General features: G+C 40.7%; 1 protein-coding gene across 4 annotated transcripts in view; it reads right to left on the bottom strand.

The window, feature by feature from the left end:
* The window catches only part of RFX7 (regulatory factor X7), a 141,502-nt gene extending 122,909 nt beyond the window's left edge, over nucleotides 1-18,593 (bottom strand). Inside the window, exons 1-2 of one of the 4 annotated variants that reach the window (XM_061431198.1) lie at nucleotides 18,290-18,593; nucleotides 17,502-17,667 (exon numbers count right to left, since the gene is read on the bottom strand). In XM_061431198.1, coding sequence (XP_061287182.1) covers nucleotides 17,502-17,667; nucleotides 18,290-18,593 — 470 coding nt within the window. Of the gene's footprint in view, nucleotides 1-17,501; nucleotides 17,668-17,812; nucleotides 18,234-18,289 lie in introns of those variants that run through there. The other 3 variants (XM_061431199.1, XM_061431201.1, XM_061431200.1) reach the window with 3 other exon arrangements.
* Nucleotides 18,594-26,671: the final 8,078 nt, after the last annotated feature.

Raw genomic sequence — 26,671 nt, 5'->3', positions numbered from 1 at the left:
CTGGTTCTGATACTTGGCTTACCTCTTCAGATTGTGGCTTCTGCCTTTTAGTATGCCTTACAATTTTTTGTTGAAAGACAGACATGATGATGTTGGTGAAAGTAATTGAGATAGCTCCTTACTGTGAGGTTTTATGTACGTCTGGCTAGAAGTTAGGCTGCATTAATTTGCCACGGCTGTGGTGTCTGAAGCTAAAATTTTCTCTAACTTACTTGTTTTTGTCTCCTGTGTTGTTTTTAAGAGTACCTATAGGGTACTTACTAAATAAGGTCTGAGGCTTACAGTTGTTTTAGCTGTAATCCCATTATTATACAGAAGCCCTACTGATGTGGTAAAATTTCGGGGGGGGGGGGCGGTGAGGCGGATTCTATTGTCCTATGATTAGGTCTCAGGTCATTTAGTGGGCTTGAGTGGGGATACTTCCCTTCCCCCACATGGAAGATTAGAGGGGGCTAAAGTTGGGTATTTTCTTTCCCTCTGGTCAGTTAACCTTTAGTAAGTTGCTTAGTGGTAAAGACTCCACCTGTCAATGCAGGATTCATGGGCCCAATCCCAGGATTGGGTAGATCCCCTGGAGAAGGAAATAGCATCCCACTCTAGTATTCTTGCCTGGGAAATCCCATGGACAAAGGAGCCTGGCCGGCTACTGTCCATGGGATCACAGAAGAGGTGGATACAACTTAGCAACTAAACAACAACAAAGTCTCAGGTGGTTAGCTCTGGTAAAAGTTTCCCTTGAGGCAGGTCTTATTAAAGAGAACAGAGAGCTCTGGATGTATTTCAAAATAGCTACTTTTCTCCTCCTTTTATTCTTGTGACAACAGGAATGAAGACTTTCCAACTCTTTATATGTTAGACCAGAAATCAAAAGTCAACAGACTTTATTATCATCACTGGGAGGTGAGGTAAGACTATAACCGAAACATAACTCTCATTAGCATTCTATTACGATTTGCATATAATCCTGGTTTTACCAAAGGTAGAATTATAAGACAATTAATACCTGACTACTGTCCATTCTTTGTCAATGTAAGACAGTGAAGATTGAAAACAGTTATCTATATTCCTTGCACAGTTTTCTCAGGTAGCAGTGGTATATAGGGTCTACAAATGTCTGCCCAAGGGCCAAATCCTGCCAGCAGTGAGATAAATTTGACCATATCCATTCATCTATATATCGTTGCGGCACTTTCCTAATACCCTGGCAGGGTAATGTAGTTGCAACAGAGACTATGTACTACAAAGTAAAAAATATTTAATATTAAGCCCTTGGGAGCAAAACCTTGCTGACTCCTGGATTATACATCTCATATTTTCTTGCACACGTGGTCCCTCGCATTGTGTCTGTGGGTGTTTGTGTGTCTTTTAATTGTCAACCAGGGCTGAGTATGATGATGACTAAGCACTATCTGTTTCATGTTTATTCATCAATTCATCACTGAAACTAAAGATTTCAACTTAGTGGAAATCTTTTGCAATGCAGAGTAAACAATGCTATAGCAGAATTATATTCAAATATTCAGTTCAGTTCAGTTGCTCAGTCGTGTCCGCTTTTGCGACCCCATGAATGCAAGCACATCAGGCTTCCCTGTCCTTCACTATCTTCTGTAGTATATATCTTCAAATATGTAGCCACTGTTGAGTGTGACCTTCAGCAATGACTCAACCTTTCTGCACCTCAGTAGCTTCACCTTCAGTTCAGTTCAATTCAGTCGCTCAGTTGTGTCCAACTCTTTGCAACCCCATGAATCACAGCACTCCAGGCCTCCCTGTCCATCACCAACTCCCGGAGTTCACTCAGACTCACGTCCATCAAGTCAGTGACGCCATCCAGCCATCTCATCCTCTGTTGTCCCCTTCTCCTCCTGCCCTCAATCCCTCCCAGCATCAGAGTCTTTTCCAATGAGTCAACTCTTCGCATGAGGTAGCCAAAGTACTGGAGTTTCAGCTTTAGCATCATTCCTTCCAAAGAAATCCCAGGGCTGATCTCCCAAGAGTCTTCTCCAACACCACACTTCAAAAGCATTCATTCTACAGCGCTCAGCTTTCTTCACAGTCCAACTCTCACATCCATACATGACCACTGGAAAAACCATAGCCTTGACTAGACCGACCTTTGTTGGCAAAGTAATGTCTCTGCTTTTCAATAGGCTATCTAGGTTGGTCATAACTTTCCTTCCAAGGAGTAAGCGTCTTTTAATTTCATGGCTGCAGTCACCATCTGCAGTGATTTTGGAGCCCTAAAAAATAAAGTCTGACACTGTTTCCACTGTTTCTCTATTTCCCATGAAGTGATGGGACCGGATGCCATTATCTTAGTTTTCTGAATGTTGAGCTTGAAGCCAACCTTTTCACTCTCCACTTTCACTTTCATCAAGAGGCTTTTTAGTTCTTCTTCACTTTCTGCCATAAGGGTGGTGTCATCTGCATGTCTGAGGTTATTGATATTTCTCCCAACAATCTTGATTCCAGCTCGTGCTTCTTCCAGCCCAGCATTTCTCATGATGTACTCTCCATAGAAGTTAAATAAGCAGGGTGACAATATACAGCCTTGACGAACTCCTTTTCCTATTTGGAACCAGTCTGTTGTTCCATGTCCAGTTCTAACTGTTGCTTCCTGACCTGCATACAGGTTTCTCAAGAGGCAGGTCAGGTGGTCTGGTATTCCCATCTCTTTCAGAATTTTCCACAGTTTATTGTGATCCACACAGTCAAAGGTTTTGGCATAGTCAATAAAGCAGAAATAGATGTTTTTCTGGAACTCTCTTCCTTTTTCGATGATCCAGCGGATGTTGGCAATTTGATCTCTGGTTCCTCTGCCTTTTCTAAAACCAGCTTGAACATCTGAAAGTTCACGGTTCACGTACTGCTGAAGCCTGGCTTGGAGAATTTTGAGCATTACTTTACTAGCGTGTGAGATTGAGTGCAATTGTGCGGTAGTTTGAGCATTCTTTGGCATTGACTTTCTTTGGGATTGGAATGAAAACTGACCTTTTCCAGTCCTGTGGCCACTGCTGAGTTTTCCAAATTTGCTGGCATATTGAGTGCAGCACTTTCACAGTGTCATCTTCCAGGATTTGAAATAGCTCAACTGGAATTCCATCATCTCCACTAGCTTTGTTTGTAGTGATGCTTTCTAAGGCTCATTTGACTTCGCATTCCAGGATGTCTGGCTCTCGGTAAGTGATCACGCCATCATGGTTATCTGGGTCATGAAGATCTTTATTGTATAGTTCTGTGTATTCTTGCCACCTCTTCTTAATATCTTCTGCTTCTGTTAGGTCCATACCATTTCTGTCCTTTATTGTGCCCATCTTTGCATGAAATGTTCCCTTGGTATCTCTAATTTTCTTGAAGAGATCTCTAATCTTTCCCATTGTATTGTTTCACTCTATTTCTTTGCATTGATCATTTTGGAAGGCTTTCTTGTCTCTCCTTGCTATTCTTTGGAACTCTGCATGCAGATGGATGTATCTTTCCTTTTCTCCTTTGCCTTTTGCTTCTCTTCTCAGCTCAACAAACCAAGTAGCATCATATAAATGCAATTTTAAAGCTTAAGGGGTCTTTTAAAGATAAAGTAGTTGCTGTACCTCTCTGAAAGAATATCAGACCAAATAAACAAAAAAGGCTCTATGTCAGATAAATAGGCTCAGCAGAGTAGCCTGTTTATGAATTGCAAACACTTCAATTCCTCAGAATTATTTTCCTATTTTGGTCATTCCCTCCTTAATTCCCAGTTAAATCCACCTCCCTCAGTTACTTGCCCTCACTCACAGGTTTCCTTTGCTGTTTTCAGATTTTAGCTATGACTCAGCAAGTTACTTTAGCTTTTGATCTTGGCTCCTACAATAAGATGGTCAAATCTTTCACCGGGACCAAACTTACAAGAAGCTATCTCCAGGGAGATAGCTTTAATGTTAACGGAATCTTCAAAAGTCCAAGTTGATCTCTTGGGAACTAAGCTGGGACATAGCTGATCAGTCCAGAAAACCCTAACTAAATGCAGTTGACCTCTGAACAATACAGAGGTCAAGGAAGCCTACCCCATGCAATCAAAAACCTGAGTAAAACTTTACACGGTCACCCTAAGTATCTGTGCTTCTATATCCACAGATTCAACCAACCATGGGGTGTAGTACTATATCATGTATTTATTGAAAAAATTCCGTATAAATGTAGACATGCCCAGTTCATACCCAAGTCGTTCATACCCTGGACTACTGTACTAATCAAGCAGTACACTGATTCACGAAAGGCTACTTAACTATGTAGTAGTTACCTGCTCAGTATTTTCTGTTAAATAATTTTATTTATTTATTTTTGGCTGTGCTGTCTTCACTGCTGCTCAGGCTTTTCTTCAGTTGTGGTGAGCAGAAGCTACTCTCTAGTTGTGGTGTGCAGGCTTCTCATTGAGGTGTCTTCTCTTGCTGCAGTGTGTGAGGGCTTCAGCAGCTATGGCTCCTGGGCTCTAGATATACAGGATCAACAGTTGTGGTGAACGTGGCTTAGTTGCTCCACGGCATGTAGGATCTTCCTGGATCAGGGATTGAACTTGTGTCTCCTGCACTGGCAGGAGGATTCTTTACCACTGAGTCACCAGGGAAGTTCTGCTCAGCACTTTTTAAATGAGATACCTAAATGAGTATATCTCACTTGGGATATACATTTTTTAAAATCTAAATATAGTAAAAAATATTTGACCAGTAGAACTGAAACTCAAAATACATGATTTTTTCCAGTTTCACCAACATTATTTAAAAAAAGCAACTGATATAATGCCTCTACTATATAAAATGCAGCATGAGTTTAGTAACTTGTTTGGGGTGAAAATTAAGACATTAAATATATCAAATATAGAAACAATATATAGAAAAAACAAATTATCTTTAAGAATATAGTAAACAAAATGGTATGCAATAGTACCTATTGTCACATGAGAAATAAAAAGATGCAAAAGATGTTGCCCTTAGCTTCAAAGAACTTGTTCTTTACTAAAACAGCATAGGCGAGACTCCCTTGGTGGTCTCGTGGTTAAGAATTCACCATCCAATGCAGGGGATGTGGGTTCAATCCCTGGTCTGGGAGCTAACAGTCCACACACTACAGGGCAACTAAGCCCACACACTGCAACAAGAGAAACCCACACACCACAACTAGAGAAAGCCCACACAAGGCAAGAAGACCTATAATAATAATAATAATAAAATGGCATAGGAAAATAATAATAATAATAAACAGCATAAGAAAAAAATTAACACTGACTGCTAAATTGTACAGACCTCAATATATGAAATGAGGTCAAGAAAAAGCATACGTGGACTAGAGTAAAGAATGATGAATAGTACAATGACTTGAGATATGACTTCAAGCTAGCTGAAATGTGATTAAGCAGGATTTGGACACAGGGGAGTAGAGATTCCAGAAAAGATACAAAACAGGACCACAAGATATAAGGCAAATAGAAAAGTGCCTCCTGCACTGAAGTGGATCAAATGCTTGCAAACAGTAAGGAACAGCACTGGATGGATTGTACAGGGCTAGATTACACAGGCTTTTTTTTTTTAAATACTTATTTATTTGGCTGAATTGAGCCTTAGTTGCAGCACATGCAATCTCTCTTGCAGCATCCCGGCTTCTCTCTAGTTCTGGTGCTCAGGCTCAGTAGTTGAAGTGCATGGGCTTAGTTGCCCCAAGGCATGTGGGATGTTCGTTCCTTGACTAGGGATCAAACCTACGTCCTCTGCAATGGAAGGGGGATTCTTAACCACTGGACCACCAGAGAAGTCCCTACACAGGCCTTTGAAACCTGACAAACACTCAGACATGATACAGCAGGCAAGATGAAATTACTATAAGTTTTAGAAGGGGACTACATAAAAAAAGATGTTTCAGAAGACTTACTTTGGCAGCAATATACAGCATATTTGAGTGCAGGGGAAAGGCTAGGGGCAGAGAACAGCTATTTTGCTGCTGTAATAATCCAGGAATGAGATGGTAAAGCACTTAGCTATGGTCCTGGCAGTAGAAATGGGAAGACAGGGAAAAACTTAAGTGACAAGGCAAACTTGGCAACATGTTAAAATTCTGGGTAAGGGATAAGAGGGCAAAATCAAATATGAAACCAATATTGCTAGCCTGACAGAATGAAGGAACAGTGATATCTGCTACCAAAGGACTAGAGTAACTGGAAAAGAAAGCAAATTGAAGTGGCAAGGCATCATAGGACAGAAGAAGGGTTAGCGTGAAAAGGCCAAGTTTAAGATGACACTGGGGGCAACCTGTACTCTGGTGAATGAACGAACAGATGTGGTTAGAGCTGTCTTATCAGCCTATTTCTTGACTTTAGCAAAGACATAAAAAGAAAAAAAGAATGCATGGCTGAGAAATAAGTGTTTGTATATTCATAATTAAAAAGTATCTAGAGGAAAGACACAGAAAAGATAAAATATTAATAAGAAGAAATGTCCCCAAATCGGAGATCCTACATCCTTGCTCATGGAATCCCTAGTGCCTGGCCTCTGAGTAGCCGATCCAAAGGTGACTCTCAAAAATGAATAAATGAAAATTTCCCAAGTATGAAGCAATCTTAATAAGAAGAAAAATTAGAGACAAAATGAAAAATAAAGACTCAAAAAAAGGTCACTGAATTGGCAAGGAGAGCAGGAAGCCAGACTTCAGGAATTAAAAAGGGTAAAACAAAGAAAAGATCTGAAGGAAAGACAGCAGCAAGAGGCAACAGCAGGGTAGATAAAGGGCATTCATTTAGTTGTTTGGATATTTTTTCAAGCTAAAAATATTTGCTCATTTTTAAAAATTTGGAGAAAATAAAGCAGAGGGGGAAAAAAATCACACATTGCTCTACCACCTAAGTGCAGGCACAGTTAACGCATTTAAAATATATGTTCAAACTTAATCCACCAAAAATCTGAGTGCACTTGCATATCGTACAATGGAATATCTAAGGGACTAGAGGAAGGTAAAGGGATAAGGAAATAGTAAGACTGGCTAGCGATGATCACTATATTTCTCAAATCCTTTCTTAGTAGTCAGAAAATCAGTACTTTTCTGCTATGAACACTTTTTTTTTTTTTTTTTGCTATGAACACTTTTGTGTTCATCATTGCAAGTAAAGATTTCTGAATATTTGTTAATAGTTTATGTTATTCTTTCTTTAAAATGAGCATTTACATTCTTCATTTACCTAATGACTTTTTTCTTACAACTATGAATGAGCTCCTTAGGTTTTTCAGAGATCAACTGTTTGTTTTACTGCAAAACCTCCAAGGTTGCTTGCTGCTGACTTAAGGAAGTCCTAATCATGTATAAAGTCACAGAAAAAGCAGCCTGTGGAAAAGAACAGTTTGATGATGCTGACAGAAAAGGGGTATGTGTTAAAAAACAAATTCCCTAAATATACGGACACACATGAATCCAAAGGGGAAAGCAAACTGCCTCCAATAATAGAAAAGTACATAGATACAGGAGCCAAGATATGGGCTGAATGAGATACATGAGGGACCTCACATTAAATATTCTAATCCTCTTCATGAAGTAGCATCATTCACTGAGTCAATGCAGGATACACAGTTCCTTGCCAAGACTGCTATCAGAACAGTTCTGGTCCCCTGGCCCAGCTCCACCCACCTGCATCCTTTTCTTCTCTATTATTACTTTATGTTATTGTTTCTACCTTTGTGCGTTAAAATTTACATGAGAGGATTGTGACAGGTGAAAACCCCACTCTTCAGTCAAGCAAATTGTGTCCTAAGCTATTCTCCTCTAATTAGTCTCATTACTGGCAAGGCTTACTATCATCAACAATTAATTCCTGATAGTGGGAATAAAGATCTCGCAGTAAGCAAAATGGCAAGAATACACAGAAGAACTGTACAAAAAAGATCTTCACGATCCAGATAATCATGATGGTGTGATCACTCACCTAGAGCCAGACATCCTGGAATGCGAAGTCAAGTGGGCCTTAGGAAGCATCACTACGAACAAAGCTAGTGGAGATGATGGAATTCCAGTTGAGCAATTTCAAATCCTGAAAGATGACGCTGTGAAAGTGCTGCATTCAACATGCCAGCAAATTTGGAAAACTCAGGAGTACCCACAAGACTGGAAAAGGTCAGTTTTCATTCCAATCCCAAAGAAAGGCAGTGCCAAAGAATGCTCAAACTACCACACAATTGCACTCAATCTCACACGCTAGGAAAGTAATGCTCAAAATTCTCCAAGTCAGGCTTCAGCAGTATGTGAACTGTGAACTTCCAGATGTTCAAGCTGGTTTTAGATAAAGGCAGAGGAACCAGAGATCAAATTGCCAACATCCGCTGGATCATCGAAAAAGGAAGAGAGTTCCAGAAAAACATCTATTTCTGCTTTATTGACTATGCCAAAGCCTTTGACTGTGTGGATCACCATAAACTGTGGAAAATTCTGAAAGAGATGGGAATACCAGACCACCTGACCTGCCTCTTGAGAAACCTGTATGCAGGTCAGGAAGCAACAGTTAGAACTGGACATGGAACAATAGACTGGTTCCAAATAGGAAAAGGAGTTCGTCAAGCCTGTATATTGTCACCCTGCTTATTTAACTTATATGCAGAGTACATCATGAGAAAAGCTGGACTGAAGGAAGCACAAGCTGGAATCAAGATTGCCAGGAGAAATATCAATAACTTCAGACATGCAGATGACACCACCCTTATGGCAGAAAGTGAAGAAGAACTAAAAAGCCTCTTGATAAAAGTGAAAGAGGAGAGTTAAAAAGTTGGCTTCAAGCTCAACATTCAGAAAACTAAGATCATGGCATCCAGTCCCATCACCTCATGGCAAACAGATGGGATTACAGTGCAAACAGTGTTAGACTTTATTTTGGGGGGCTCCAAAATTACTGCAGATGGTGACTGCAGCCATGAAATTAAAAGACGCTTACCCCTTGGAAGGAAAGTTATAACCAACTTAGCATATTAAAAAGCAGAGACGTTACTTTGCCAACAAAGGTCGGTCTAGTCAAGGCTATGGTTTTTCCAGTGGTCATGTATGGATGTGAGAGTTGGACTGTGAAGAAAGCTGAGCGCCAAAGAATTGATGCTTTTGAAGTGTGGTGTTGGAGAAGACTCTTGAGAGTGAGTCCCTTGGACTGCAAGGAGATCCAACCAGTCCATTCTAAAGGAGATCAGTCCTGGGTGTTCATTGGCAGGACTGATGTTGAAGCTGAAACTCCAATACTTTGGCCACCTGATGCAAAGAGCTGACTCATTTGAAAAGACCCTGATGCTGAGAAAGATTGAGGGCAGGAAGAGAAGGGCCGAGAGAGGATGAGATGGTTGGATGGCATCACTGACTCGATGAATATGGGTTTGGATGGACTCCGGGAGTTGGTGATGGACAGGGAGGCCTGGCGTGCTGCAATTCATGGGATCGCAAAGAGTCGGACACGACTGAGCGACTGAACCGAACTGAGTAAGCAAACTGTTAAACGTATTTGGATCAGAAGCTAATCCTTCGATTTTGTTAAGGCCGTGATCCTGCATTTTGCCAATAAAACTATTATGTCCTCACTGAATCTCTCATTCATCTAAATTCTGTATTTGTTTATACTATCGATTACATCATCACTGCATTCACAAAATCTAACCTTTATTAAATTCAATTCTGTTTCATACGACCACACACACAGGGTGAATGTGAGGCAGAGCTAGTGTCTTAACTGCTTTTTAATCTTCCTAGGCCTGTATGTGGGCTTCCCTGGTGACTTAGACAGTAAAGAATCTGCCTGACATACAGCAGACCCAGGTTCAATCCCTAGGTCAGGAAGATCCCCTGGAGAAAGGTATGGCAACCCACTCCAGTATTCTTGCCTGGAGAATCCATGGACAGAACAGCCTGGTGGGCTACCACCCATGGGGTCGCAAAGAATCGCACACGACTGAGTGACTAACACTTACTTACTTATGCCAGTATGTACTAGACATTAAAACAAATGGGCATTGAATTGATTATGTAAACATAGGAAAGGCGTTGATTTTCTCACTGTTTTGAAACTCGTGTGTACAGAATTTGCCCTAATAACGCTTGCTAATATCTTCTGCTTTAGAAAAAGGGATCATGCATTTAATAATCTGACAGTTAATTTTTTGATCATAGATTGATTTTACACAAATGCAAATTAATAAATGTAATGAATGCAATCAAAGTAAGGAAGTATTCACTTACGTTTAACTGAAGCACCTTGTTCTAATACATTTCCCAACCTCTCAGAAGCACCAGCTTTGTTGCAAGCAAGATATCACTGAAGTGACATTCTTATCCAATTACATTTTAAAAATGTTATGTATATTGCAAAACAACAGCAAGTTCTTGGCTAGTCCATATAACAAATAGAATTTTACTGTCACATTGTAAACTACTTACTATGCAGTGTTTGCTCTGTTTCAGGTATACCCAGTCTCTGGATTCCTATAAACTTTACGTATTGGAAAATGAGAATATTTCATTTAAATTCAGTTACAACGTCACTAAAATGGATTTGTCTCAGGTAAGGCCAGTCTAAATTAATGAAAAAAATTAATTTATACACCTTAGATCATTGTTACTCAGGAGCAGGAAGAAGTTTCACAGAAGCAGTGGCACATGAGTTGGATCTTAAAGTTAAAATGCATCACCAGAAAAATGAAATGGGTTTTTAAGGTAGCAGGTAAAAAAAACCTGCACAGACCTAAGCAGAGAAACAAGACAATAAAAGCAAAGATAAGGGTTATGGATAATACAAACTGAAGTAGCCACTTAATATAGTAGTTCCCTATTCCCATCTTGAAGCCACCTGGCAGTAAAAGATGATCAAACTAGGCAAGTCATAGAAAAATAAAATGACAAGAAAAGAATGAAAAACACAAACCCAAGTGTTCTCTGTGCTTAGCTTGTATCTTAAAATCAGACATCAAAGCTGGCAATCATCCTATAAAGCTCTAGGGACCACCCTCCAAGATAACCAATAGTTCTGATGCTTTACCTATAATCGAGCTCAAATTCTAAAAATCACAGATTTCAGAAAGAAAAGGGGTGGTAACTATAGGCATATGTACCATCACTTCCTATTCCCATGCCCTTGGTAAGCATCACTCATCAATCAGACTTGTAGCATCTGCAAGTTCCAGTCAATTTGAATCTAGTGTCACAATGAGTGTAAAGGTATCTTTTGCTATCTGAACCCTTCCTATTCAAATCCAGACCAGGAATGGGTTCGGGTAATTTTTTTTTCAAGATAAAGCTATTTGGAGGAGATGGTGTTTCACAGCATATGGACTTTTGCTTTCCCAAATTTCAAAACATAACAGATTGGAATCTGTCACTCTGACCTCTCACTCTCTGAATCAAGAAACCAAATAGCGTGCAAATAGCAAGGAATATATCTGGATGTTTTCTGCTTGTTCTAAGATATAAAACCTCACCTCCCACACATTCTTCTAATACATATAGGAGCTCCTGTAATAGATGCCTGATAGAGGTGCATAATTAGGCAAACCTCACTGTTTTCTATTTCCTCTTACAAATAGGAAGTACACAGTCCACGAAACAGAAAAAAGTAAATGTCTCAAGAAAGAGGAATTAAATCATGTTTTAAAGTTTGTATTCATGTAGGATAAGGTTAAGTGTTAACTATCTTAATCTCAGAGTCAGCAATCAAGTGCATTAAGGCTTATTGTTCCTTGTTTAATATTCTGCTCAGGACAGGAAGAGTCTTCCTCCTATTGGTCCATACTGCTCATCTTTAACCTGAACTCTTAGAACTCTCAAGGAAGCAGATGAGAAAGCAACTAAAAAGACCAAATGCAGAGAGACTGATGGAAAAGGAGGCACTGGACATAGTGGTCTAGTTTGGTCAGAGTATCTTATTGTCTTGTACTTTATAGTACTTATAAAGAACGCTCAGTCACAACTATGAATTAAAATGTCCACCCTTGATGAATAAAGCTGTGAAGCTCAACTCAACATACACAGCTTATTTACATAACCAAATTTACAATATAACACTCACCACTGCCTTAAAATATTACTACAGGAAAAAAAGTTCCTATGAGGTGCTTATAAGTATTGAGCACCTCTTTATAAATAAAACAGTCACACAAACAACCTACTAGTACAATCTCTTAACCAACAACTAGTAAACTCCCCAACAACAGGAGTACTACATAGTCTTACATATTTCTGCATAATCAACAACAGCTCTTAGAATACATTAAATGTAATATATACTCAATAAATATTTGCAGACTGAATCTCATGTAAGAGAAGTCTTGCACAGGTAACAAGTGAATTACACCTTCAGGTAGTCCTCATGGGCTAGCACCCAAGGAAACACCAGCAAGACCTAGTAATTCATCCAATGAAAATGTTCTGCTGACTGCTGATTAGTTAAATGTTAGTCTTTCTCTGTACTTATGGTATACTTTCTATCGCTGTCAATATTAATTTTGAAACAGAGTCATAGAAATTTAAGCTAAAGGAACTTGCAAGGTCATCTAGTATAAATTTTGCATTTTATCCACAAAGAAACTAAGGGGTCTACTTTTCCCATGCTTTAGCACTTGTCACCTCATTCCCTGGCCTTGAACTGAATAAAAGAGAGGTTTTAGTACACATTATTGCTTAGGTTAACATTACAAGGTTAGTATTACAAGTGAATGGGCATTCCTCAAATGCCAGTCTCCAGCACACTACTTTATACACAGCAGGTACTCAGGTGAGCACTTAACACACTGTTCTTGTTCAAATTTAAGTGAACGACAATGCTCATTTTAATTATTTTCATTTGTATAATTTTAGTGTATAACATTTTTCTAATATAAAAAGTGATTTAACCTAAGTTCTTCTTCAAAACATCTTTAACAACAACAAGCCATACTTCTGTCTTTCCTACCACTGTGAAGTTCATTTCCCTCAATAATACCAAAAACTAATAGTGAGACAGAAACCAAATCAGTTCTGCACATTACATCATTCAAGACACCTCTCACTGGGGAGAGCAAATTGGTCAATTATTTATACACACATATATCCATTACCTAAGTTAAATAAGGCCGTAAAGTTGAGGGGCTTGAAACTGCTTAACTTGCTTTCTGAACACAGGGGAAGACAATTACATCAGTTTTAGATTATAGAGGAGAGCAAGGAACTGCCTTCTTTCTGGAACCAGAAACAGTGCTAGGATGCACCATCACAGCTGGCCTCAATATAGACAAGCTAAAAGAACTCTAAATTTTTGGTGTAGGTATGGAAGACAGACAACTCAGGGCAGGTAGCATGTCAAACAACTACTCAAAATATTTAAGAGCCAGATGATTTACTACTGGTCAGTCTCTAATTTTAAAGCAAAATGAAAATCCTAGGCTTATGGTTAAAGTAAACTCTAAAGTCATGAGCTTTATAGTAAATGTTTTCCACTGCAGTTGAAGAAACAATAACTATTTCTTAGAGCTAAAAATTGCCTAAACCAGAACCAAGGACAAAACTAACTACCGAGTTCTTTCACAGGGACAGAAAAGAGGACAAATATGGCACTAAGAAGAAAACTTATGGATCGCCACACTTTGCTGAAAAACTTAGGGACTGCCATACTTTGCTTACTGCAACTAAGAAATAAGTTGCTCAATTTGGGTTTAAATTCTAAATCTAAAATATACCAAATTCAGACCTCTGTATGATTCACACGATTAAATCAAGACAAGTAACTATAGCCACAGTACCACTTCTAGATCTGATAATGAAATCAGAGGAATCCTACAGCTTCCCTGTCACTCAATTTATCTCCTTCCATAAAGTGAGTAGAACAACACATCATATAGGATTCCTTTTGGTTTATAGGTCTTACTTGCAAACAGAGGTATATAAATAAAAATAATAATGGATAATCGGTAATACTTTTAAGAATTCCTGAATTTGTTGGGTAAATACAGTATTAGAACATTTTCTACAATGGAACATCAGACTTTCTTTTGAATTTATAGGTAAAGGTTTGTCATCTATGATACTATCTAATTTCAAATATGTTAATCACTCCCAACCATGCAGGTATGATTATTCTTAAACATAACTAATCACAAACAGGCAGGAGAGATTTCAAATGCAATTTTTCCACAGTAATTTTATTCTATCAGGGTTTCAAGAAAAACTACTGTCTAAAGGGAAAGAAAATCACAGGTTTTTTGGTCTAAAATACAAATTAAAAAAAAAAAAAACAAAAAACTATGAAGACACTGGTAGATAAGAGGAAGGAAAAACTTACTTCGGTACTCTTTTTAGGTAACCAAAGAGGAGTGCAATGTAAGTTATAGTGTACAGTGAGGTTAGATTGTGGCTTTGTTTTAGGTTGCCAGTATGAGTCTTTATTTAGGGAAGAAAAAAAATGCATGCTACTAGCTTACCTTTGTTAATGAGAAGTTTATAACAGAATTATTTTCTATTATTTACAAATTATAAAAATGATTGTATAGCCTATTCAGTATTAAAACATACCTCTGAAAATAACTCTCAAGTGATCTGTGTAAGGGAAGTGACTTGGATCTCTGTCTATGGAGTGGGAATGAGATCAAGAAAGGTGCATGCTCATTACCTTGGACTTAAGCTGAAGGTACCCATAAATATATTATACAAATATTACAACACTAACAAGTTAGTAACTTTATTTTGTAGAACTAGCTTGAAAAACATGTATTTCCAAATCTTAAGAAATATGGCTCCTGATGTTAAATCATTAACATCATGATTTCAACTCTGAATACTCAATATTTTTTCCAAACACTCATTTAATGCTTGAAATAACCATGGACATACTGTTATCTAACAGTATTTTACTTTAATGAACAGAATAGATTAATTATGAACAGATAATAAATAATTCACTGTCTAGCTAAAGGCCTACATTACATACTATGTATCTGTAAAATATGAGGACAAGTTCAGACTTGTTTGTGACATGAAGTCCAATAATTTAGAAACTATGATCAACCTAAATGCAAAGCTCATTTGATAATTATTAAGTACCACACTTCTGTATAATGTAATTTTAAAGTCTCATTAGTGATGATACCAAAGGTTGATATAGGACATAGTCCAAAACTGATCATCTTTCAGAACATTATCAAGTGATAAAATAATTGGTAAAAAGATACTGTTGCTTCAAAAAATGTGAAATGAGATATCTAAATAACTGCAATCTTATCTATTAAGTCATTTTAATTTTATACATATACACATGCACATACTATTTCTTAGGAGGAGATGGGAGTGAAAGAGCTTTCACTTTGTAATGTCTTTATTTTATATAGTCACTTAATGAATAACATACATCCAGTGTTGTGGAGGAGGGGCTATGAGGCTATACATAAATACAGCCACTAACACTGTTTATGATCCACGAATGTTTAAAGTTTTAAATATAAATAAATAATTTTGCAAATAGGATTTCTAAAGCTGAAAATTAAATGCTAGTGTGCCAGTACAATTTTAAAATGAAGTTATAAAAGTGTACATTTGGGGATTAAGGTGTTTGTTGTCATTTTGTTTTTTCAGAGTAAGTACCAAAAACTGAAGTACATTGTACTTTAGAAGTTTTCCTCACATTAAAATCAGCGGTTAAGTTGTAATAGATGTATAAATATAAATTATCAATTAAAGAATAATTAAATCACATGATTTACCAAAAGAGCACTCCACTACATTATTAAACACTTCAGCCTGCGGCCTATACAACTTACTCATACTTTAAAAATATAAGGTGAATGCTCCTTTCCCCTATTGTTCTCACAATAAATCAAAACATAATTATTAATTCAACTTTCAAAATTTGCCTTTCTTAAAATATTTTAGTCCTTTAACTTGGATGTCCCTTACCTGAATGTAAAAACCAAAGTGCTCAATTCAGACTTCAGAGATACTGGTAACATTAAGTTAGGGGGAAGAAACCTGGTTTCTGAAAACCTTGATGATAATCAGGATATTGAGTATCTCTTCCTTTAAATTATAGCTCTAAAAAGGGGGTGAGAGCATCCATTGAAGAATAAACCCTTCTCTGTCTCTCACACACACACATAATCCTATTTATCTGACCTATTCAAATTGCGACAACATGACTATTGTCAATCCTAAAAAATTCTCTTTTAAAAATATTTAAACTTCATTTAAAAATGAAAACTGAAAGCAAGATACTCATCTGCCAAATACTGTGCAGTATCAAACTATTAAAGCCTGCACTGACCTACTTCATATTAGCATCATGACAATATGGATGTGTGCCAAGAAATTAATGAAAATTACTATATAACAAACTTTAATTGTGCATTTAAAAATTGTCAGTTTTTAAATGTGTAAATATTGTACTACAATGCCAGTTGTCTTATGATACACTTATTTTTTAATTGCAATATAAAAAGTAAGGAGATTTGGTATTTCAGTAATCATATTCAATGATGAACATGTAAGATTTCACAAAATCAGAGCTTTTTAAAATACATTTAATTCTATTTTTAATCATCTATTAAAAGCAGTCTTAGACCAAACTCCAAATAATGCTTTCCATTTTAAAAATAGCACTACACTTTTTATAAGTGTATGTTATGAAGTTAATGAAGAATCCTACAAAAATAATGCAAGTTCATGTTTAAAGAATATTTCCAATGGCTCTAACAGAGGATAGACTTAACTCAGTGTATTTAATTATTAAAAGACTGCCACCAGTCTTTCAGAGTTTAATGTTGAAATATTGTAAATTCTTATACAAGAAAGTACAAGAATAGCAAAGGATATTTCATCCAAGGTTTCTAAAAAAAGACACGAAATGGCAACACATTTATTTTAAATTAAAGCATCCTTTAAAATTAGAAAATCACTTTACAGTGTAAACTACCACCTTAAAATGTCCCATACTACAGAAACCCTTTCTTCACAATCAATGCAAAAAGATTAAGGTCCCTGGAAGAGAAATTTAATCTCAGAATAAAGAAGGCAAAAACATCCAGAAACAGCAGCTAAGCCAACTGAAAGAAAGAGACACATTAGGTTTTGTGCTGCATATTAATAGTCTTATGCACAATGTCTGTTTGGTGAAAATTCACAATACACTGCTTCCTCCCAGTATGACTGCAAAAAGGAGTAAACACATTTCACATTTCTCAGTCCCAAATTCATGCTATCATCGTGCAACATGACTTAATTTCGACCCATATTCCTCTTACACATAAGTGAAAAACACAAATGACTTGTTTATCTGCACTTGTAATTGAGGAGGGGGTAAAAGCATTTTCTGGCTCCGGAGCCCAGGGGCTGATGCAAAGTCCCCACACCTCCAGAGGTCCTATAAATACGCACCCGACTTCGGAGACCCACATTCAATGAATGTATCAGCCTCCTCCTCCGCTCCCCAGCCCGCCGCCCCCCACCCTCTTTGCAGCAGAAATGTGCCTGGGCTTTTCTACCCCAGCGATGGAGGATCCTCTTACCAGATGGAGTTCTTGATCCTGTGTTGCAGCGCGCTGGCCTCTGTCCCTGGCAGCCCGGGCACAAGGGCTGGCAGAGCCACCCCCGAGTTGGGGGCGCTGGGGGGAAGCTGCTGATGGGCATCAGGCTGCTGTGGTGGCGGCTGTTGTTGTTCCTCTGCCATCGCTGCTGGAGGGGTGGGAGGGAGGGAGGGAAGATGGGGGCGCGGGGAAGGGTGAGGGAAGAGACGGGGAGGGGTGGACGAAGGGGGAGAGGAACGGGGAGGGGAAGAGGAGGAGGAGGAGGAAGGAAGCTGGATAAGCTAGGCCTTTACCCCAGGGCTCGAGTGAGTCGCTTTCGCCTGCCGCCTGGGGGACATCACCGGGGAGACCGAGCGGCTCCTTACGGCCGGGGCGCTTCACCGCGGGAGAGGCATGGCGGCTCCCCTCAGCCCCCCGCCGCCGCCGCCGCCTCCTCCCGTCAGCGGCCAGGGCTTGGGGGGGGGGGATGAGGAGGGGGCGTCTGAAGATGAGGTGGGGTGGGAGCGAGGCTCCCCCAAATCCAAGGAGAACGGTTGCTCAGGGACCCGACGGCCCGGCCTTTCCTTTCTTGCCCGCGGGGCTTTCTACTCCGGGGGCCCCGCGCTGCGGCTGCAGCCCCAGGCTCGGCTCCACGCCACTCCCCACGCCGCCGCCGTCGCCGCCGCTCGCTCCCGGCCCCGCCGCCGTCGCTGCCGCTGCCCTGCCAGCCCCGGAGGCAGCCCAATGCGCGCAGCCGCACTGCGGCCCGGCGCAGACGGCAAAACACCTACCGCTCGGCCGCGGGGGGGGCGTGGACCAGCGTGTGCGGGGTACGGGCGCGGGCAGGAGGGGGGCTGGGAGGTGGGGGCGCCCGGGCGCGGAGGGCGAGCGCTGGCCCCGGAACGCGCGCCTCCGGGGCTGAGGAGGCAACTGGCCGAGCTGGTGGAGAGCAGGAAAAACGTGGGGGAGGTGCTGGCGAGAGAAAGAGAACTTGCGTGAGGAGGAGAAACCAAATTTAATATTTGGCGTGGAAATGGGATTTTTTTTTTTTTTTTTTTGCATCCTCCAAGCAAGTAAAGTGAAATCAGTCAACATTACCCCCTCTCCCCTCGACAAGTGAGGATTACTTTCTCCTTGGTGAAAAGAACAGAATTGAATCAGGTAAGAGGATAAGCTGACTTTTCAGAAGCCCCCAAAGAAGAACACCCGTTGGAATTAACCACCCTTTAGGTAATTCAGTCTTAAACGGAAATCGCGAGGCAGGAGCTGGGTTGAGTGCTCCTCGGTCGGGCATTCAAAGCCCTCCAAATCTGGCCCCACTTTAGCTATCCAATCATCGCTGCCTCCATCCCCCTGCAAGAACTCTCGGCTCCAATCAGTGAAGTCTCCATGCCATTCTCAACGCGCAGCAGACTCATTCTTCCTTCGTGCCTTTGCTCCTGCTGTTCCTCTCACCTCCCTCCACACCCCACCCCCTTTGCAGGAACGCCCTCCTTCCTCCTCTATACCGCTCTCCAGCCAACCCAGTCTCCAAGGCGCAGCTCAAGTCGCGGCTTGTCAGGGTCCCTGGCTGCCAAGGCCCCTGCCTGCCTCGGAAAGAAACGCATGTAGTTCTCACAACATGGTGGCTCAGGCTCCATTCACAAGCGCCTTCCTTTTGGATCCAGTTGAACCCCTGAACGTCCTCTCTGCCCCCTCCCCCGCTACTCATCCTTAAGAGCTAGCTTTGCCCACTGAGAGTAAGACTCCCTGCCAGAAACAGGCAGGTCCCCTTTAAGAGCAGAAGAATTGGCTTTTCTAGGTGGGGCTGATCAGGGAGGCCTAAACTGCCTGGTGTAGAAGACTACAGCCAAGGTCTCTGGCACCAGATGGAACAGCTGCTCAGCTCATACTGACCTTTCTCTGGGCCTGTGGGTGTTATGAGCTCTTCAGCTTTAACTTTTCTGACAGTTTCTATCGTGTTTCTACCTGTCAGATTCTCTGGCCACTTTCCTGCCCTGCTTGGACTTTGGGCAGCGAGTCTCTGCCACCTTTTAGACTCCTGGGTGTGGGGAATCTGATTGGCTTGGGTTTCTTGGCCTTTGGAGTTCTCAGTTCCCTGCCTTGGCCTGGAACCGTTTTGCTTTTTGCACCACCGTGCCCCCAGGCCTAACTCACAGAATCCACTCCCAGATTCGCTGAATTCTTACACGTGGTGGGAGCACTGGGACTAGGAAAGAGGAAGGACACCTGTGTGCAAAATAGCTCTTTCATGAGGATTTTAGGCCTGTGGGATTCCTTTGCACTCTGAAGCCCATGGCACTGATTCTAGCACACAACGAGCCCCCCTTTCCATAAGCTAAGGTCACTGTTAGCTTAGCCACTTTTATAAAATTAAGGTCCTATGTAAAGGCAGGCTTTTTTTTTTCCTGTACCAAATTGAAAGACGAGGTGTGCACTAGACAGAAGCTTTGAGGAATAAAAATAGCTAATGCTAATAATGAATGCACACTTTGACTGTGCAAGACCTAGCACTTTCTATACATTACCATCTGCAAACTGTATAACGTAGGTACTATTCTCTCAATTTTACAGATGAACCAGAAGCTTAGTGAGGTTAACTGTCCTAAAGTGACCCAAAGAGTAAATGAGGGAGCCAGGATTTGAATCCTGAAGTCTCATGCCGAAAAAGAGGTTATATCGAAAGACCTTGGATGCCTATATAAGCTCTATATCCATGCAGAAGATGGAGGAAGTAAAAAGACTTTGGGCAAAGTCGCCAAGTCCCCCAGGTTCTAACTTTTTACCTTGCCAAGAGAGAGTGATGATGGCTCCACGTTGCCACACCCTGGGAGGGGGAGACCCTAGGGAGTGAGAGATTCGTCCAAGAAGGGAAATTATCTGAGTCTGCCAAAGTCCTTAAGAAAAGGAAGCTGAGAACCAGGACGCTTTTTAAAATTTCGCTGCCGGGTGTCACACAGGCTGACTTCCCGAGTGCAACTTTTGAGGGTTTTATAGGTTCCATAAAAGAGCATGTCAGCCCACCAGCCACTAGAGGGCACAGCAGAGCTGCAATCCTGGGCTGCCCTCTAGCGGCGGTGCGGACGAAAGGGCGTCGTTGAACCTATGGGGCCTTCAAAGACCCACAGGCGGTTGAAAGAGCCATCTCCAACTCTTAGGTACAGCAAACAATGAGAAGAACGGATTGGCAAATAGTATCAGATTGAAGAGATCTTACTGCTAGAATGGACATCCTTGCTGGAAGGCTGTAAATGGTCACCCTCCACTACTTACTTAAAATCTGGGAGTAGAGTGTGCAGTCTTGTTACCGTTTTCGGACAGGGCAGTCAATATAGTTAATTATACTAGTAGAAACCTTAAAGAAATCTGATGAAGTTACTCAGAATCGTGGGTGAGGACTCAACCCAAACCCAGACACCTTGAGTGAAGGCAGCAGTGTGGCCATGGTGTTTCTGAAATTTTGCCCCCCTCTTGTTAGGAAACTGTACTAAGGCCCCTCAGGGACCCAGAATCAATGTGGTTCATTTCCTCAGACCTTCTGTTTGACTCACTGAGAAGTAATGGAAAACATTATAGTAATCATGAACTTTCAATAGAGCATGCTAGATTCTGAGCTTCTGTTTCTGAACATTGTAAGTCTGTTCTCCCTGTGAAAGTGTACTCCTGTGGAAAATGTTGAGAAACCCTGATGTAGTGGGAAAGAAAGACTCCAGTCTGGGAGTCAGAAAACCTAAAAATTCAAACCCCCTATTTCCATCTTGGTAAAAATGAAAATCATGACCTACCTCACAGGTTGTGAGAAACATGTTAAGGTGATACCTAAACCAGGGTACTGCTGTGCACAGAGAAAGATAACCTATAAGGTGGACTGTGAGCACCTCAAAGCCTCATGTTCCATTTATCCTAGTAGTCCTGGGACACAATTCCTTACTCCTGGGTGTTAAGTAAATATTTGTTGAATTCAGTAGTTACCTAACCTTAATTTTCTTAGCCCAGTACGTCATGCCATCTTGCTTTCTTCTGTCTAAATTTTGTGTCATTTATGAAACTAAATTTCTTATATGATAACTGTACATACATTTATTATACCCAATACATAAGAACATCAGACACTGAAAATATAAATAGATAGGTAAGACCTGGTCCCAACTTAAAATAGTTCGAATTCTGGGGAGCAGAGAGACCTATTACTACATATTAGTTACACAAAATGATGAGTATAGTGGAGGAAGGGATTGGTCCTACTCAGGGCAAAAAGAGCTTTTGGAGAAGACCTCTTGGCTAGCATTTGAATGGGGTCTCATCGGGTGAATGATGATGATGAATGACGTTCAACAGGCAGAGCAATAAGGGAAGATGTTTTCAGACCAAGGAGCAGAGCAAACACTGGTGTGAAGCCATGAAAAGACACATGGGATGAGCGCATAATGCAATGTTAGCTTTGTGCTCAGATCCTTAATAGAGTGTGTAGGGGAGGAAAAGGAGGAGATGGAGACACAGCCCATTTTACAAAATGTTATTCTGTGTTATTAGTTACAATTGTTCTGACAAAAGATGAGGCCCAAATAGGCTTCATCATTGGTGAATACTGAATAAATGCTTAAAGTGTACATTTAATTTCCACAAATTCCGGTGATTTACAGTTGTGGAAAAGATAAGATTCTACTCTCTTTTCCTTCTCTCCTTGAAAACAAAGTCTTCCCTCATCATCTTTTCCTTTACCATTACTTTTCTCTGCCTTATTTAGTTGCAAACTTTTCCCTCTAGAGCTGAAAGTAGAATATGTAATCATCTACATGTTATTTAGGGGAACAGGAATGGAAAGCTTTCTACCTCCAAAAAAAATCTTTCACCATATCAGAAAGTGGTGTAACCACTTTCTTTGGGCTAAGCTGTTGTCTTTCAAAATGCATGGAGTCCTAGGGGAGCTGATCTATTAAGTTCCAATGCTGTAATGTAATTGAGTTTTCAGTCTTTTACTAGCTTTAGAGCAAGGGAGGTGTGGGCAATGGGGAGACAGACAACAAAGAGGAAGCAAGATTACAAAAGAGAGAGGTTGGAAAGTTCAAAGCCAAGTGCATATTGGCAAATTTGGTTAAACTTTCTCCATACTGTGCTTACTAATGTTAGTGTGATGTGAAAATGTGAGTTCTCCTGTCAGAGCACAAATATTCCATTATGTCATTAAAACAATGGTTTGTTAAGGCAAAGTAGCCTAACTATTCATGGCCTTACCTGGTGGCTCAGATGATAAAGAATCTGCCTGCAACTCTGGAGACTGGGTTTGATCCCTGGGTTGGGAAGTTCTCCTGGAGAAGGGAAGGGCAACCCATTCCAATATTCTTGCCTGGAAAATCTCATAGAGGATCTTGGTGGGTACAGTCCATGGGTGGCTATTTAAATACTAGGCAAGGCAACAGGGTGTTAACAACCTAGTTATGTTACCCTATCTATACAAGTCATTCTGTCAGGTCCCTTTACTTATCTCTAAGGATTATTGAGATAAAGTTCTCCTAATGTACTTGGCTCTTCAGGTGAAAGGTATTATGAAAATGCATACCAGGTACTGCTTTGATTTCATTTAGAAATTCTCCATTGTTGTTACCATAGACGTGTTTATGTTGTGACCTGAATTCTCTTGATGTGAAAGAAGGTTCAAGTTAATATCATCTGTCTGAATTTTAAAAGAAATGTTTACTTTTACTTGGGGCCAGAAAGGTCCCAAGTAGAAATGTGATATCTTGGAAATTCAGGCCAGCAGCAGCTGTGAACAGAAGCCAGTAAAGTAAAAGCATATTTACCTAACCCTAAAAGTGACGGTGAAAAGACACTGGAGCCAGTCCTTCAACAAGGAGGTCAGCCCTGGTGCAGTTTGAACTGGTGGAGCCTAGTCAGTAATCCACAGACTCATCGTTCTGTGGTTCAAGACACACTTATGTCCTCCTCATATACTAATTATTACACTGAGAAAGATTTTAAAATAATCGGTAAATACAGTATTATTCTAATCTTCAGGAAGTTCATAATCTAATTGGAACACATATCAGCCCACACGTATTTTTAAACACCAAGTGAAAATACAGGGGACAAACAAAAAAACAAGTGTGTGACAGGATAATTTATTGAGATGTTAATTGGTTTATGTTCTTATATTTTCCCTCCCCTCTATTCCAAACAGACTTCTAGGGAGTTTGTGTTTCTAGGCAGAAAGAAGTTGACAGGAATTCTCTCTTAGACAACTCCAGGAGGCACTGCTTGCATTGTCATTGAAGCCACCTGGACACAGCTCCTTAGAATGCAACATCGATGGTATCCCTGAAGTTGTGCCCAGTGATTTGCCCTCCAGGTTTCTTGCTCCCAAAAGGATTTTGCCAGGGGATTCAAGAGGTAGGGGCATCTGGGGAGAGAGGGAAAGGAGGAAAGAGAGAGAGGGAAGGAGGGGTTGTGCGTAGGTGGAATTGTTGCAAAAGAAAACATTTCCCAGACTGGAAAAGAGTCCAAGTCAGGGTTTCAGTAGTGAGGATACCAGCCTTGATTCCTTGAAGGAGCCCAAGAGCTAGCCAAACGTCAGATAGATGCACGGTGACCCCAATAAGACTGGATCCCCCTGCCACTGCTACTCAGTCCATGAGCAGAGCTGTTGTCTGGCTTGTGGGGACCACACATCCCTAAACAGTGAAGATGTCAAAGTCCATCTTCCCCCATTTTCTGGCTCAACATAGATCTTCCAGACTCTGGTGAATTCCTAGGGAGGAAGGGAGGGAAGCCTGGTAATAACTGGGATTGGATTTCCTTCTACTTAAGCAGAATTAAGGCTGGAATCACTTAAGTCTGAGGTGAATTTGATTTGATTTAAACAAAATAAAAAGCATAACATTTCTTGCACAATCAAATTTGTTCTTACAGATTTATACCTAACTAGCAGTGAATACAACATATAAAACAGTGTTGAGAGAGTAAGGTTAAGAATCACAGTGAACGGCACAACTAACATCTGCTGAGGGAATTAAGAGAAAGAAAAGAGCAAATGGAGCTAAAGCAAAAGGAGGTGACTTTATGGAGGGCTTCTGACAGAGCTAGAGTGTAAGGAAAGGAAAGGAGTTTTTGAAAGTGGGAGACAGAGTGGCGGCAAGTCAGACGGAAAAGCAATGTGAGCATAGCAGGGAAAGGAGAATCACTATGAAGAGATAAACAGGAGACTGGCCTAACTGGAGTGAATGTGTGTGTGTGTCCAACTTTGCGACACCATGGACTGCAGTCCGCCAGGCTCCTCTGTCCATGGAATTCTCCAGGCAAGAACACTGGAGTGGGTTGCCATTTCCTCCTCCAGAGTATCTTCCTTACCCAGGGATCAAACCTGCGTCTCCTACGTTGACAGGTGGGTTCTTTACCACTGAGCCATCAGGGAAGCCTCAGTCAGAGTGAAGAGCTGATGATAAAGGTTGTGCTGAGTATCAGATTTCCAAATGTCTTCTTCCACCCTCACTGAATAAGGCAGGGTTGTATCAGAGAACAACCAGTAGATATATTATAAATTTCTTATAATATTGATTATCATCATATACTTATTATAATATTTATTGTAATTATTTTATTATCGTAATATTTATTGTAATTATTTTATTAGGTAATATAAAGGAATTGACTTTCATGATTGTGGGAGCTAACAGGTTCAGACTCTGTAAGGCAAGCAGCAGGCTAACAGGCCAGAAACTTTTGGGCAGGAACAGGCACTACAGTTTCACAGGTGGGATTTCTTCTTCCTTAGAAAAAATCTTAGTTTTGCTCTTAAGGCCTTTCCCTTGATTAGATGGAGCCCACCTAGAATATCAAGGATAACCTCCTTTCAGCTCAGTTCAGTCACTCAGTTGTGTCCAACTTTTTGCGACCCCCATGAACCGCAGCACACCTGTGCTGTCCATCACCAACTCCCGGAGTCCAACCAAACCCATGGCCATTGAGTCGGTGATGCCATCCAACCATCTCATCCTCTGTCGTCTCCTTCTCCTCTTGCCCTCAATCTTTCCCAGCATAAGGGTCTTTTCCAATGAGTCAGCTCTTCACATCAGGTGGCCAAAGTATTGGCGTTTCAGCTTCAACATCAGTCCTTCCAATGAACACCCAGGCCTGATCTCCTTTAGGATGGACTGGTTGGATCTCCTTGCAGTCCAAGGGACTCTAAAGAGTCTTCTCCAACACCACAGTTCAAAAGCATCCATTCTTTGGCGCTCATCTTTCTTTATAGTTCAACACTCACATCCATACATGACCACTGGAAAAACCATAGCCTTGCCTAGACGGACCTTTGTTGACAAAGTAATGTCTCTGCTTTTAAATATGCTGTCTAGGTTGGTCATAACTTTCCTTCCAAAGTAAAGTAAGCTCCTTTACTTAAAGTCAAATGATTGTAGAGGTTAACCACATGTAACAGAATTCCTTCACAGCAACACCGAGGTTACCTTTTTAATTGAATAACTGGAACATTCGCATAGTCAAGTTGACACTTAAAACTAACAGTCACATTCACTACACTCTTTATGTCATCCCTCATGTATCTGAGAAGACAGAAGTCTTTGAACCTCAGGAAAGATCATTTCCTATGAAGTAGGCCAACCTGTGTTCCTTCCTTGGGTATATTTATTTTCTATGCTTTTTTTGTATATAAATATATGTATTACCAGGAACTTTCTATTTTTCTTTATCCTCTTCCCCTTCCATTATCTGATGTTGTGCCAAGAAAGAATTATGGTTTGATATTAGTATTTTTTAAATCTTTTTGTTTTTCCTATTTATAGTGCCTCTAATGTTATCTGTTAGCATCATTCTCCTGAATTGACCAAGGCCTCAGATTTCTGCCTTCTATAACCCTCTAAGGGGCTCAGTCAATGTAAGCCTCCATCCTTGTGACTTGTAACCCTGGGTCCCTGGCTGGAACAGGGCTAAGCATCCAACATAAGGGCAACCAGTCCCCTGATTGGACAGTGACCTGTGAACTGGCTAAATGTAAGATCTTTGCCCAAGCAAGAGGTTAGTAATTAATTAACAAATTGATTCCTTTCTTGGAGATTATAGGGCTTCCCTGGTGGCTCAGACGGTAAAGCGTCTGCCTACAATGAGGGAGACCCAGTTTGATCCCTGGGTTGGGAAGATCCTCTGGAGAAGGAAATGGCACC

The sequence above is a fragment of the Bos javanicus genome, chromosome 10, assembly GCF_032452875.1.
Source record: "Bos javanicus breed banteng chromosome 10, ARS-OSU_banteng_1.0, whole genome shotgun sequence".
Lineage (NCBI taxonomy): Eukaryota > Metazoa > Chordata > Mammalia > Artiodactyla > Bovidae > Bos > Bos javanicus.
This window is presented reverse-complemented; position numbering and strand designations above follow the sequence as displayed.